The sequence below is a fragment of the Eumetopias jubatus genome, unplaced genomic scaffold, assembly GCF_037043125.1.
Source record: "Eumetopias jubatus isolate StellerSeaLion01/CBP00866 unplaced genomic scaffold, mEumJub1_p1.0 scaffold_5, whole genome shotgun sequence".
Lineage (NCBI taxonomy): Eukaryota > Metazoa > Chordata > Mammalia > Carnivora > Otariidae > Eumetopias > Eumetopias jubatus.
Genome location: NW_028274811.1, coordinates 111,940,907 through 111,953,024, shown reverse-complemented (window position 1 = coordinate 111,953,024; position 12,118 = coordinate 111,940,907). Strand labels below are relative to the sequence as shown.

Sequence of the window (12,118 nt, the reverse complement as noted above, 5' to 3'; positions counted from 1 at the left end):
CATCCTGAAAGGATGCCACCAGCCTAGTGAGTGGAGAAGGGTGGTAAGGGATGAGTCAGGGTATAGTGGGCCTCTACTGCTAGGATGAGGTGTTCTTGCTGAGTTTGATGAAAGTGCAGTATTGACAACCTTCAAGGGGAAGCCAAATGAGGGGCCAGTTTATCCAGAAAGGGTAATCAGAGGAGGTTTTACACAGGTGGTGGCATTTGAGTTGGGCCATGATTGTTGGGTCAGGGATCTTTATGAGGAGAGGGGATTCCAGGAAACAGCGAGTAAAGATCAAATTCCAGAGGAAAAGATCATCGGTAGGAGGGACACGGTGGCCATCTGTCTGTCTCTGTACCCGTGTGGCTCAGCATTCCCATTTGCTAACTGGACCTCTGTCCCTCTCTACAGCCTTGGGCTCGAGCACTAGCCTCACTGAGAGAGATCTGAAAGAGGCGAAGGCCCGGAGCCAGCAGATCGCAGCCCAGCTGACCACCCCTCCCAGCTCCAGCTCCCGCGGCGTCCAGCTCTTCAACAGGCGGCGGCAGAGGGTGAACGAGTTCACCTTGGAGAACCACGGCCAGAGGGGACAGAAGCCCAGCCAGGAGTCCCTCAGAGTGCCCCCTGCCAGCCCCACAGGCTATGCCTCAGGGCTCAGCTTGAGTCCCACCTCACTCCCTGAACCAGGCCCTCCAAGGAACACCCACGGCCAGAGCCCTGACGTAGGGGTCCCTGCTCGCAGCATGGAGGGGTGCTCGGAGAAGGACCCCTTGCTGCGGCACCTGGAGAAGGTGGCCAGCGAGGAGGAGGAGGTACCCCTGGTGGTTTATTTGAAGGAGAACGCAGCCCTGCTGACGGCCAACGGGCTGCACCTGTCCCAGAACCGAGAAGCCCAGCAGAGCCCAGCAAGCCCGCCGACGGCTGAGGTCCACAGCCCCGCTGCAGATGTCAACAAAAACGTTTCCTCACTCAGTGCCACCCTCATCGTGCCAGCCTCTAACAGCACCCACAGCCTGCCGGCCGCAGACAACAACCAGAACCCCCCGGCACCTGTCACCCCGCAGAGCCTGCCGCTTTCAAACAGCCAGCAGCCCTCGGAGGCACAGCTCCCTCCCAATGGCATGGTGTCAGATTCCAAACCCGGCACCCTGTGTTCCAGCGGGCAGCCCCCGGAGCCGGCTGCGGAGGTGAGATCCAGCACACTCCTAATTGATAAGGTGTCAGCTCCACCTACCACCACCAACACCTTCTCCAAAGAAACGACTCCCCTCTCCAGCTCCGGGACCCCAGCCCCAGATTTCATGTCGAGCTCCCTGCTCATCGATGTACAGCCCAGTGCCCCAGCGGTGTCAGCAGAACAAGAGACGTCTGGGTGGGCGGCCACGCCCACGCCCGCCAAGCTATACAGTGAGGTCCACTTCACACTGGCCAAGCCCCCATCAGTGGTCAACAGGACCGCCAGACCCTTTGGGATCCAGGCGCCAGGGAGCACCAGCCAGATGGAGCGGAGCCCCGTGGTAGAGAGACGACATCTCGGGGAGAAGGCCCTGGCTCCCCAGCCCCCCAGCATGGCAGACAGGAGCCCTCGGCCACAGAGACACGTGATGTCCCATAGCCCCATGGTGGATAGGAGGTCTGTGGCACAGCGAAGCCCTGCCTTGGAGAGACGCCCCTTGGGGAACTTCACCCCACCCCCCACCTATGCCGAGACCTTGTCCACGGCCCCCCTGGCTTCCCGGGTTAAGTCTCCCCCATCCTACTCTGCCCTTTACCCCAGCTCTGACCCCAAGCCTTCTCCTCTGAAGGGCCAGGCAGTTCCTGCCAGCAAGACGGGCATCTTGGAGGAGTCGATGGCCCGCAGGGGCAGCCGGAAATCCATGTTCACCTTCGTGGAGAAGCCCAAGGTGACCCCGAATCCAGACCTGCTGGATCTGGTACAGACGGCCGATGAGAAGCGGAGGCAGAGGGACCAGGGGGAGGCAGGCGTGGACGACGAGCCCTTCGCGCTGGGGGCCGAGGCCTCCAACTTTCAGCAGGAGTCAGCACCCCGGGACAGGGCCAGCCCTGCGGCGGCCGAGGAGATCCTCCCGGAGTGGGCCTCGTGCCTCAAGTCACCGCGCATCCAGGCCAAGCCGAAGCCCAAGCCCAACCAGAACCTGTCCGAGGCCTCCGGGAAGGGGGCTGAACTCTACGCCCGCCGCCAGTCCCGGATGGAGAAGTACGTCATCGAGTCCTCGGGCCACACCGAACTGGCCCGCTGCCCTTCGCCCACCATGTCCCTGCCTTCATCCTGGAAATATTCCACCAATGCTCCTGGCGCCTTCCGAGTGGCATCCCGGAGCCCAGCTCGGACCCCGCCCGCCTCCCTCTACCACGGCTACCTGCCTGAGAACGGGGTCCTGCGCCCCGAGCCCACCAAGCAGCCGGCCTACCAGCTGCGGCCCTCGCTCTTCGTCCTCTCGCCCATCAAGGAGCCTGTCAAGCCCTCACCGAGAGCCGCCTCTCCTGCCAAGCCGAGCTCCCTGGACCTGGTGCCCAGCCTCCCCAAGGGGGCCCTCCCGGCGTCCCCGGCCCTGCCTCGGCCCTCCCGCTCCTCACCGGGCCTCTACACCTCCCCCGGCCAGGATGGCCTCCAGCCCACAGCCGTGAGCCCGACCTACAGCAGTGATCTCTCCCCCGTGTCGCCCTCCAGGGCGTGGTCTCCCCGTGCCAGGCAGGCCCCCAGGCCCTCCTTCTCCACCCGGAATGCTGGGATCGAGGCTCAGGTGTGGAAGCCTTCCTTCTGCTTCAAGTAAAGGACCCTGCAGGGATCCCACTGCCTGGCAGGAACCCCTCTCTGAGGGCTGGATGGAGAGCAGATGTGGCTGGAAGTGGCACCGAGCTGAGGGTCAGGAGTATGGGGCCTCGGGGCTCAAAGGCTGATGCTGCCACCAGCTAGCTTTGTGACTCTGGCCAAGTCACCTCCGCTCTCTGGGCTGTGGCTGCCACAAGGGTCATTAGACTCCATGTCTGAGGGACCTGCCGTCCCATACTGGGTTGGGGGGGGAGGGTCACGAAGAGAGAACTCCCTCGGCAGGCCGAAGTGAGGCTGGGGGGCTTCCTCGGGCCTTTGTGAGCTGTAGGGATGCCAGCGTCTTGCTGGGGAATGGCCTAGGAGGGGACCCCAACATGGGCTTCTGGAACAAAGAGAGCCAGCCAGTGCCTCCGTGTAGCCAGCCAGCCAAGGGTCCGCCTTCCCAGCCGCCCCAGCTCCTGGCATCCTTCTGCCTGTCGCTGGCTTCTCACCTGCACTGGTCTGTCTCCTCCACCTCTGCCTTCTGGACACCGTTTCCTCTCCGCTGCTTCAGAGAGCTTCGCCTTGGCCGCCACATTTTCTCCTCTCGCGGGCTCTTCCGCTGGATGAGGACTCAGCCCGCCACGGCTGTCTGACGCTTTCCTTCCTGCCCCTCTGCTGCCCTGCCTCCCTGTCCTCTCCAAACACCTGGCTCCACTTTGGGGACCAGACCTCGGTCCCGGTTCCACCTGGCTGGCCCTCCATGTCCTGGGGCGTGCGAGGTCCCAGGGAGTCCCCGAGGGCAGGAGGGCCCCGTAGAAGGAGGTGCGGGTGTGGGCGTGCCATGAGAGAGGCCCATCAGCCAGTTGGGCTTCAGCCTCACCCGAGATCTGTCCCAGTGAAAGTAGCTCTGTCTGTGCGATGGAGGGGGCCAACGGGGAGAGAGGCCGGAGAGGGGGTCTGGCCCTGTCCCAGCCTCCCTTTTGCTGGGTGAGTCTGGCCCAGTCACTTTCCCTTTCTGGGCCTCAGTTTTCTCATCTATACAGTCACTGCCCTTCTCGTGGTGACCATCTGTGAGGATTGAGGGGTTAGGGCTGGTGCTTCGGGAGAAAGGCCTTGGAAGTGATAAGACAGTCCCCTGGGGGAGAAAGGGGGCGGCAACAGGCTGTTGCCATAGAACCGCTGGAGTTGAGAGGTCTGTGAGGGTGCCCCTGGGGAGGGCGTGGCTGGAACGAGATGCTGCGGGAGGCCAGGGGACCGGAAGCCCGGGCTGGGAGGGCACAGGCCCGGAGGGCCTGGAGACTGTAGACGCATAGGAGGCCAGGGCAGGAGCATAGCAGCGCAGTGAGACGGAGAAGGGGACCTTAAGGTTTGGAGGAAAAGCCTGGGATCTAAGAGATCTGGATTCTAACAGATTAATTCCCTGTGTCTCCTTGGGTCTCAGTTTCCCCATACAGTGAGGGTGCCGAGTCAGGTAGTGTGAGATCCTCACCACCTCTGACATGTTTGATGTGACGCAGCCCCCAAACCAGGCTTGGGGAGGGGGGAGTGTGAGAGGATACGGACGCAAGAGGCAGAATTCAGATGGAAGCCTCCCAAGGCTGGGGGCCGAGCACCACCCACTTTCTCTTCCCCAGCCCTATTTCTGGGCTCCCCAGCGGGGCGAGGGGTGGTGGAGGCGGTGCCCATGCTGGGCTGAGCCTGCAGTTTTCGTGAGCTCTGGGCTCGTCTCCATGGGAACAGGGGGTGCCTTCCTAGTGAGTTCATTCTGCCCGGAACTTGGGGGCATGCGTGGGGGAGTCGTAAGTGAGCTCAGCTTCTTCATGCCAGGCCCCTCCCAGGACAGAGTGAGGCCCCTACCCCAGACCCCTGATCCCTTCGACCCCTGAGGGCCAGCAACGGAAGAGCCCACCCTCCATCCTGCAGCTCCTGTGGCCAGGCTGGCTGAACTCGTCCTCCAACTTTGTTTTCTCTCCTGTTCTCAATACACTCAGCCTCAAATCTGTCTTGCTTTTTTCTTTCTTCCTCGCTCCCTGGTTGGTGGTCCGGGCTCTCCCCGCTTCCTCGCTGATTCTGGCCTGCGAAGTGGGGGACGACGACTCCGTGACTGTGCTGAACGTGTAGCGTGTCCCTGCGGGCTGTTTGCGACCGCTGTGCGTCTGGATCTGCCGTGGGTACAGGGATGTGGTGGCCTGGAAACAAGGGCTGCCCTCCCTCTTCCCTGGGCCAGCACGTAGGGAACCATCCATAATCCTATGGAAATCCTTCTGTTTTCTCCTTCTTCCAGAGTTTGGCCAAAAAGGCTAGAGAGCATGGGGAAAACCCACAGACCCTTACAGTCCAGGTTTGTTTGAATTCTTTATAAGTGGAATGTAAATGCCTCTTTAGCCAGAGCATATACTTTCTGGTTCCCTCAGGCCCCCCTCCCCCTCTCCCTGTTATCTTCATCCGGCAATTTCCCATATTCGTCACCTCCGGGCTCCTGAAAACAGTTTCTGCCCCTGGTGGAGAGGAACAAACTGCCATCAAGCATCAGAAGTGGGTTGTAGTCCCAGATCTGCACCTGACTCCTTGCGTGACCTTAGACAACCCCTTCTCACCTCTGGGCCTCAGTTTCCCTTCCATGCAAGGAAAGGGTTGCAGAAGGCCAGCTGGGAGCTAGCTCCGTTTGGTCTTTGACAATTCCTGTCTGACTGTTCTGCCCAAGTCTTCACCCCCTGCACGTGCCCTGCAATGGGGCTGGTGCTGGGGTAAGTAGGCGCTGCTTTCTGAATTTTCACCCATGTGCATTGCCAGGGAGTTCTGGCTTATATAAGACATTGAGAGCTTTGTCAGAAAGTGAACAGTCCTGATTTCTCACAGCTTTTTTGTATTGTGCACCCCACCTCCCTCACTGCACACACACAGTCAGTACCCAGACATGGCAGTTCCGATGAGGTCACGCTCTGGCCCACCTCCAAATGATGAGGAACTGCTTACCAGTGCCCAACATTCCACCCCAGGCTTGGGAAGTCAATTCTGTTACTCCTTCCACTGGCTGGCCCTAGCCTTCCCCTCGTGGCCACCAAGGGCAGAGATAACCCTTAGAGATTTCAGATAGGTATCATAACTCCTCCTGCCCCAGCCTGCCATTTTCCTGGCTGCAGAGCCCGGGTCCTTGGGCCCCCATGCTTGTTGCTGGGCTGGGATCATGAACTCTTGGCCCCATTTCCCACAGCTGGGCTGACTGAAAGCTTCCTGGGATGTGTCACAGACAGAGCAGCTCCCAGGGTCTCTGGCTCACATATACACAATTCTGATCCTGGAGTGAAAGGGGTGGATCCTATGCTGAGCTTTAACTTTTCAAATGGATGATTGGGGTCTTGGATATCCCCAGGAGGTCCCTAAGGGTCCCTCCAGCATTACCATCCCATGAAAAATCTCCTATCCGGACTGCTGTTTAAGGGATGCCATTCTGAGTCAGCTCATCTAGTAGCTGCTGCCTTGTAGGGAGAAAACCTAACACTTCACTACTTCCTTTTGATTGGGAGAAATCAGATTCTCATTGGAGGAGAGGCAGACTGGCTTGACTGTGGCTGATTACTGAATGGATGAAAGACTGGATCTCATGAATGGTTCTAGATGTTGACTGGGTAGAAGACGCTGAATGGACTGGCTAGTTCTGGACTCAGGAATCACTGCTGGTGAATCTGTATTGGACTGAAGGCTGAGTGGACTGGTTTACTGCTGGAATCTGATTGGATGAAGAGTTGGACGGTTTAGCAGACACAAGCTGGGTATGATTCCCAAGCCCTGCACTTTCAAACCAGTTCTCCAAACTGCTTTAGCATGGTGTAGCCTTTGAGCAGGAGGTAGTCAACACACACACACACACACACACACACACACACACACACACATCCTCGTGGGGCAGAACACACCAGATAGTTATTTACACCTCTGAACTTCATTTTCATCCTTGTAAAATGGGTGTGATAATGCCAGCTACCTCATCAGCATGTTGTGAGGATCTAATGAGACATAAAGGATGACATGGAAATTTGTGGACTGGAAAATCCCTAAATAGGTAGGAAACAGGTACAGTAGTGTAGAGCAGAGCAGTGCTTTATCACCTCGAAGATGTTCACCAACTTGGCTTCACCGAAGCCACACTCCCTACCCCATGCTGGCAAGAGGTCCAGTCAGGAGAGTGTGCTGCCTAGGGCACAAGGACCCAACTTCCTTCTGTGTTCCCACCTGTCAGTGGGAACTTCCTCTCTGCTCAGGGTATGCAAGGAAAAATTAGGAGGTGACCATGGCAACATGGCAAGGGGATTGGGGCTAAGAGGGCCTTTCCCTAAGTGCTTAGTAATAATGATCAATATTATTGTTTTACATTTTTATTTTTAAAGATTTTATTTATTGAGAGAGAGAGAGAGGGAGCATAAGCAGGGGGAGCAGCAGAGGGAGAAGGAGAAGCAGGTTCCCTGCTGAGCAGGGAGCCCCACGCTGGGCTGGATCCCAGGACCCCAGGACTCCAGGATCATGACCTGAGCCGAAGGCAGACGCCAAACCGACTAAGCCACCCAGGGAACCCTCGTTTTAAATTTTTAAAATAGATAATACATCCATATCTTTCAAAAACCTAAACTAATATAAAAAGTAATACATGAAAGCTTTATTCCCACTCCTGTGGCTGCATACCTTGCCCTGTTGGCCCCATTTCCTAACAGAGACCCACTTTGGCTAGTTTCACGTGTATCCGTCCAGTATTTCTTTATGGTAACTAACATCTACTGAGCACTTACTCTCCTCCAGGGAATCTTTCAATCCATATAATGTTCTTCTACATGAGTCATCTCATTTAATCCTAACAGCCCCCAACGAGTAGGTGCTGCTATTACACCCCCATTTCACAGAGGAGGAAACTGAAGCCCAGAGGCTTCCGGTTGCTTCCGATGCTGAAACAACTTGCCCAAGTTCGTTCAGTAAGCAGACGGGTCTGTCTCGGAAGCGAGCGTTCTTAACCACTAGTCACCTGCCTCCCTGTTAAGCTCAGGAGCAGGCAGCAGGGGCTTTTCCGAGGATGTGGGCTGAGAGCTGGAGCACCCCGCGTTTTACTGCAGGCACTACTTCCCTGACTCGGGTCGCTGCCCTCCCGACGCTGTACAAGGACAAAGCAGACGCAGTCCCTCCCGAAACCCCGGGCTAGAGGACCCCAGCACTAACGCCTGCCCTGCCCTCTGTGCTCTCTCCCCAGGACCGCCGGGAGAGCCTGCCCACCTCCCCGCCCTGGACGCCGGGCGCCTCTCGGCCCCCCAGCAGCCTGGACGGCTGGGTGAGCCCGGGGCCGTGGGAGCCGGGCCGGGGGAGCAGCATGAGCAGCCCCCCGCCGCTCCCGCCGCCGCCGCCCATGTCTCCCTCGTGGAGCGAACGCTCCGTATCCCCTCTGCGACCCGAGGCCGAGGGGCGGCCTCCCAGCCGCCAGCTGCAGGCCCTCCTGGCGCGAAACATCATCAACGCGGCCCGGCGCAAGAGCGCCTCCCCGCGGCCGCCGGGCGCAGAGAGCCTGCGGCCCTTCTCTCCGCCCGGGGCGCCGCCGCCGCCGCCGCCGCGCCTGCGTTCGCCGCAACCCTCCCGGCCCGGCCCCGCTGCCGCCGCCGCCGCCGCCCCCGGGGCCACGTTCGCCCCGATCCCGCGGAGCCCGCTGCCCGCTGGGCCCTCGCCCTGCGCCAGCCCCCGGAGCCCGCTGCCCGCGACGCCCAGGCCCTTCCCCTACCGCCGCTCGCCCACGGACTCCGACGTGTCCCTCGACTCCGAGGACTCCGGGGCTAAGTCGCCCGGCATCCTCGGCTACAACATCTGTCCCCGCGGGTGGAACGGCAGCCTGAGGCTCAAGCGTGGCAGCCTCCCCGCCGAGACCTCCTGCACCACCTAAAGCCTCCCCCGCTCCCCCTCCGTCCCCACCCCGGGAGGGCTGAGCCAGAAGAAGAGTTGTGGGGCTTGGTGGATCCCAGCACCACGTCCGGGGGTGGAGGGGTTGGGGGGGCGGGTGAGGTCTGGCCGCTTTGGACAAGGGGTAAGGGGAGGAGTGCTCTGGGCTTGGGGCTGGGGTAGTGATCCAAGCTTGGGTTCTAGCCCTTGTGTGGCCTTGGGCAAGACCCTTCCTCTGTCCCACCCCTCAGCCTTCCCATCCATTTAATGAGACTTGGACCAAAGCCATCTTCACAGGTCTAAATTTCCCCTCCCCTCCCCATCAATGCACACACGCACACACTCACCCACACGCACACACGCACCCACACACACCTGCCTTGAAAGAGTCAGGGTATTGTGTATATGGACCCCTAGACTCGCTCCGGTTCAGGGTTCCACACTCCTCCCTCCGTTCCTGGCTCTGCTCTCTGGAGTCTGGCAAATGAGGGGGGTGTGTTCACAAGATCCTAGGCCTCAGTCCCCTGCCTGGGCCCTGGCTTGACCATCCACCTCCCTGGCACCAAGAGCCAGGCAGGAGCAGCTGCTTGCCACCCCTTCCCAGACAAGCTCTATTTTTACCATGGTGACCTTTAGAGAGGTCTCCCAGGCCAGCTCAAGGTGCCCCGCTGGCCCCTCAGGAGACAAGAGGTGGAAAGATTCCTCCTCCCAGGTCCCTCTCACGCTTTTCCCGCTCCAGCTCAGACTGTCAGGGCCACTTATCTGCCGCCAGAGGGGAGAGCTGGAAGGGGTTGACTTATGGCCCCGGCCCCAGGACTTGGGCCTCCAGGAATGCTGTAGGTGCTCCAACCCATCTCTCTCTTCTCGGCCCTTTCATGGCAGGTTCCAGGCTCAACGCTGAGCTGGGGAAAGAAGAGTTGATATGGAGCTATCTGCTCACCTGTGACTTTACCTAATGGCCCTGAGTTTGAGATTGCCCACTTGGAAAAGGGGAGGCAAGAGTTCCTTGTTATGGGAGGTATTCAAGAAGTAGCCAGGATGCATAGAGGAGATTCTAGTAGGAAGTGGATTGGCTCAGATGACCTCTGAGGGCTCTTCCAGTCCTGAAATGCATTGCATGGGGTTAGGAAGGAAGGAAGGCAGATGGTGGTGGAGGATTAATTGGGCAGAATTTGGGGGCAGATGAGAATGGGTGGGTGAGGGAGGGGTTAGACTAGAGTCTGCCTGTGTTTCTGGCTCCTTGGGAAATACCCCATGGTTCAGTTTTAGGCCCCAGTATCCATACCATGCCCAGATGAGTGGGCACTGTTCTGCCCCGTCTCTTCCCTGTTACACTCTGGCCTGGCTAGTGCTTGGTGCCCAGTGACCTTGAGGAGCCTGGCTGCAGACTCTGGCCTGTCCCTTAGACCTGGGTGGTTCTCATTCCAATCCCCAGGAGGGACATGCGGCTAAATTCTATAGCTTCCAAAGTTGGCTGGTGGTGCCCTCTAGAGGTTCAAAATGTCAGCTTCAGGATACTAAGCACAGAGGAGGGTGGGGATGGGGCACTGGACTTGACTGAGGATCAAAGAGATGTAGGATAAAAGATTAAGAGAAAGGATACCAGGATGTTGCTAACGGTGAGGGACCGAGTGTGATTTGGGGTTAGGGGTAGACTTACCCACCCAGGTGGGTAACATCAGGTGATGTTAGACCTGAAACCCCCACAGAGGGCTAGGGAAAGCTGGGGTCGGGGTGGGAGAGAGTCAGATGGGGGTCTTTGGAATTAAGGAGTGATCCCAGAGGGTGCCTAGGGCCTAAGGATTGGGAACACGGGCCCTGACAGAGGGAAGATAAGGGAGTGTTCCTGCTTGGTCGATGACGGTCAATGATGAAGTCCCCATCTGCTTCAGGGTTCCTTTGTAGCATGGGAGACGGGGGCTAAGGGCCCCTTTCACAAAAGAGACGCTATCAGGCCACTGGTTGATGCAGTGGCATAGAAAATCCACTTCTGCTTGCATTTCCCCAAAGAGCCAGCAGAAGGCAGCCCTGGAAAGCTGCAGTTCTGCCTGGCTGTTCCTGTCACTGCCTTCTCCCCCCATCCTCCCCTTCTAGCCCACTAGAGACTGCCTGTGTTCTGCCTCTTGCCTCCTGCAGAATTCATCTCTGGCCCTCAATAAATGCTTCCTGCGTCCTTCTGCCTCCTGTGTCATTTTCAGCTTCGTCTAAAGCCCCTCCCTTCTCCCCTAGGAACAGTCCAAGGGATTCTGCGGGGACGAGAATGTTTGACACAGGTGGGATGGGAGCTTGGGGCGTAGCAACCATGGAGAGAGACGGGGAACAACGGAACGGCCATAGATGAGGTCCCAGGGTTGAGGTCCTGATCCTGTCTTCTACCAGCTGGGTGACCCTGAGTAAACCCCCTGCTTAGCCAGCCTCAGCTTCCCTATCTGTGCAGAGTGAGCTGGGTGAGGTGGTATTGCCCTGGTCCTCACCACAAGCCACTATCACTGGAGCAGGTAGGGCCAAGCTGGGTCAGGGCCCAGGGCTGTGGGGCGGGTTCCTCATGGTAGGATGGGGCTCCATGCAGCAGGAGAAGCCCCTATAAGAGGTCCCATCTGGGTCCAGGTGAGCTCGGGACCCAGACTATCAGGAGTGCGCCGCACCTGATGGCGGTGTCCTTTGTCCAGAGAAGGGGACTGTGGCCCCACTCCCAGACGAAGCCAAGCCTGCCCTGGGAACACCCCTCACCTTCCTCTCTAAAAGCTCAGGCCCAGCAGAGGCTGGGGGCAGGAACCTAAGGGGCAGAACGTGGAGCTCCTGGAGTCCTCAGAGCCCCGGCTTCTTCCTAAGGGCATGTCAGAAACAGGCCCTTGGACATTCTGTCCTGGCACACGGGTACAGGTGCTGCCCACCCTGGACCCAGTGCATCCTTGCCAGCCCACCCTTCCCTGCAAGTGACCCAGTCTTTATCTTCAGCCAGAACCCCTCCTGAGCACAACATCCCCCTGCCTACTGGGTGATTTCCATCCCTGACACCGCAAATCAAGTTCATTCCAAGCTAAGCTGAGTAGCCGCGCTCGCCCCAAACTGGTTCCCCCTTTACCTTCCTCAGTCACTCAAGCCACAGTGGCCTTTCCTGCACTCCCCACATCTAATCTCAGAGCAGGACCTGGTGATTCCGCAGCTGCTGCTGCTCGGGCCCTCCTCCATGCTCTCCATGGTCTCTATCCCTGCCCCTGTGCAGGCTCTCCGTCTCTCACCTGACCACAGTCAAATCTTCCTGCCTCCAGTATGGCCCCCTCCAACTCATTTTTCACCTGGCAGCCCAGAGATATAGTTGAAAAATGCCAACGTGACCCCTCCATTCCACCGCTTTAAACGCTTCAGCAGTCCTTTCTAAAGCATACTTCCCTCTGGAAGAGCCTGCTGTGATCTGGCCCACCTGTCCAGCCCCATCTCTCAGCT

General features: G+C 58.7%; 1 protein-coding gene across 2 annotated transcripts; it reads left to right on the top strand.

The window, feature by feature from the left end:
• The first annotated feature begins 400 nt into the window (after nucleotides 1–400).
• On the top strand, nucleotides 401–10,844 carry SYNPO (synaptopodin). Of its 2 annotated transcripts, none has more exons than XM_028106576.2 (2): nucleotides 401–2,750; nucleotides 7,998–10,844. In XM_028106576.2, the coding sequence occupies exons 1-2, from the start codon at nucleotides 729–731 to the stop codon at nucleotides 8,673–8,675; spliced, it is 2,700 nt and encodes an 899-aa protein (XP_027962377.1). In that variant the 5' UTR covers nucleotides 401–728; the 3' UTR covers nucleotides 8,676–10,844. The 2 variants fall into 2 exon arrangements, 1 of the variants encoding a protein (XP_027962377.1); XR_015768211.1 differs by having other exon boundaries at nucleotides 641–5,102; nucleotides 7,998–8,081.
• Nucleotides 10,845–12,118: the final 1,274 nt, after the last annotated feature.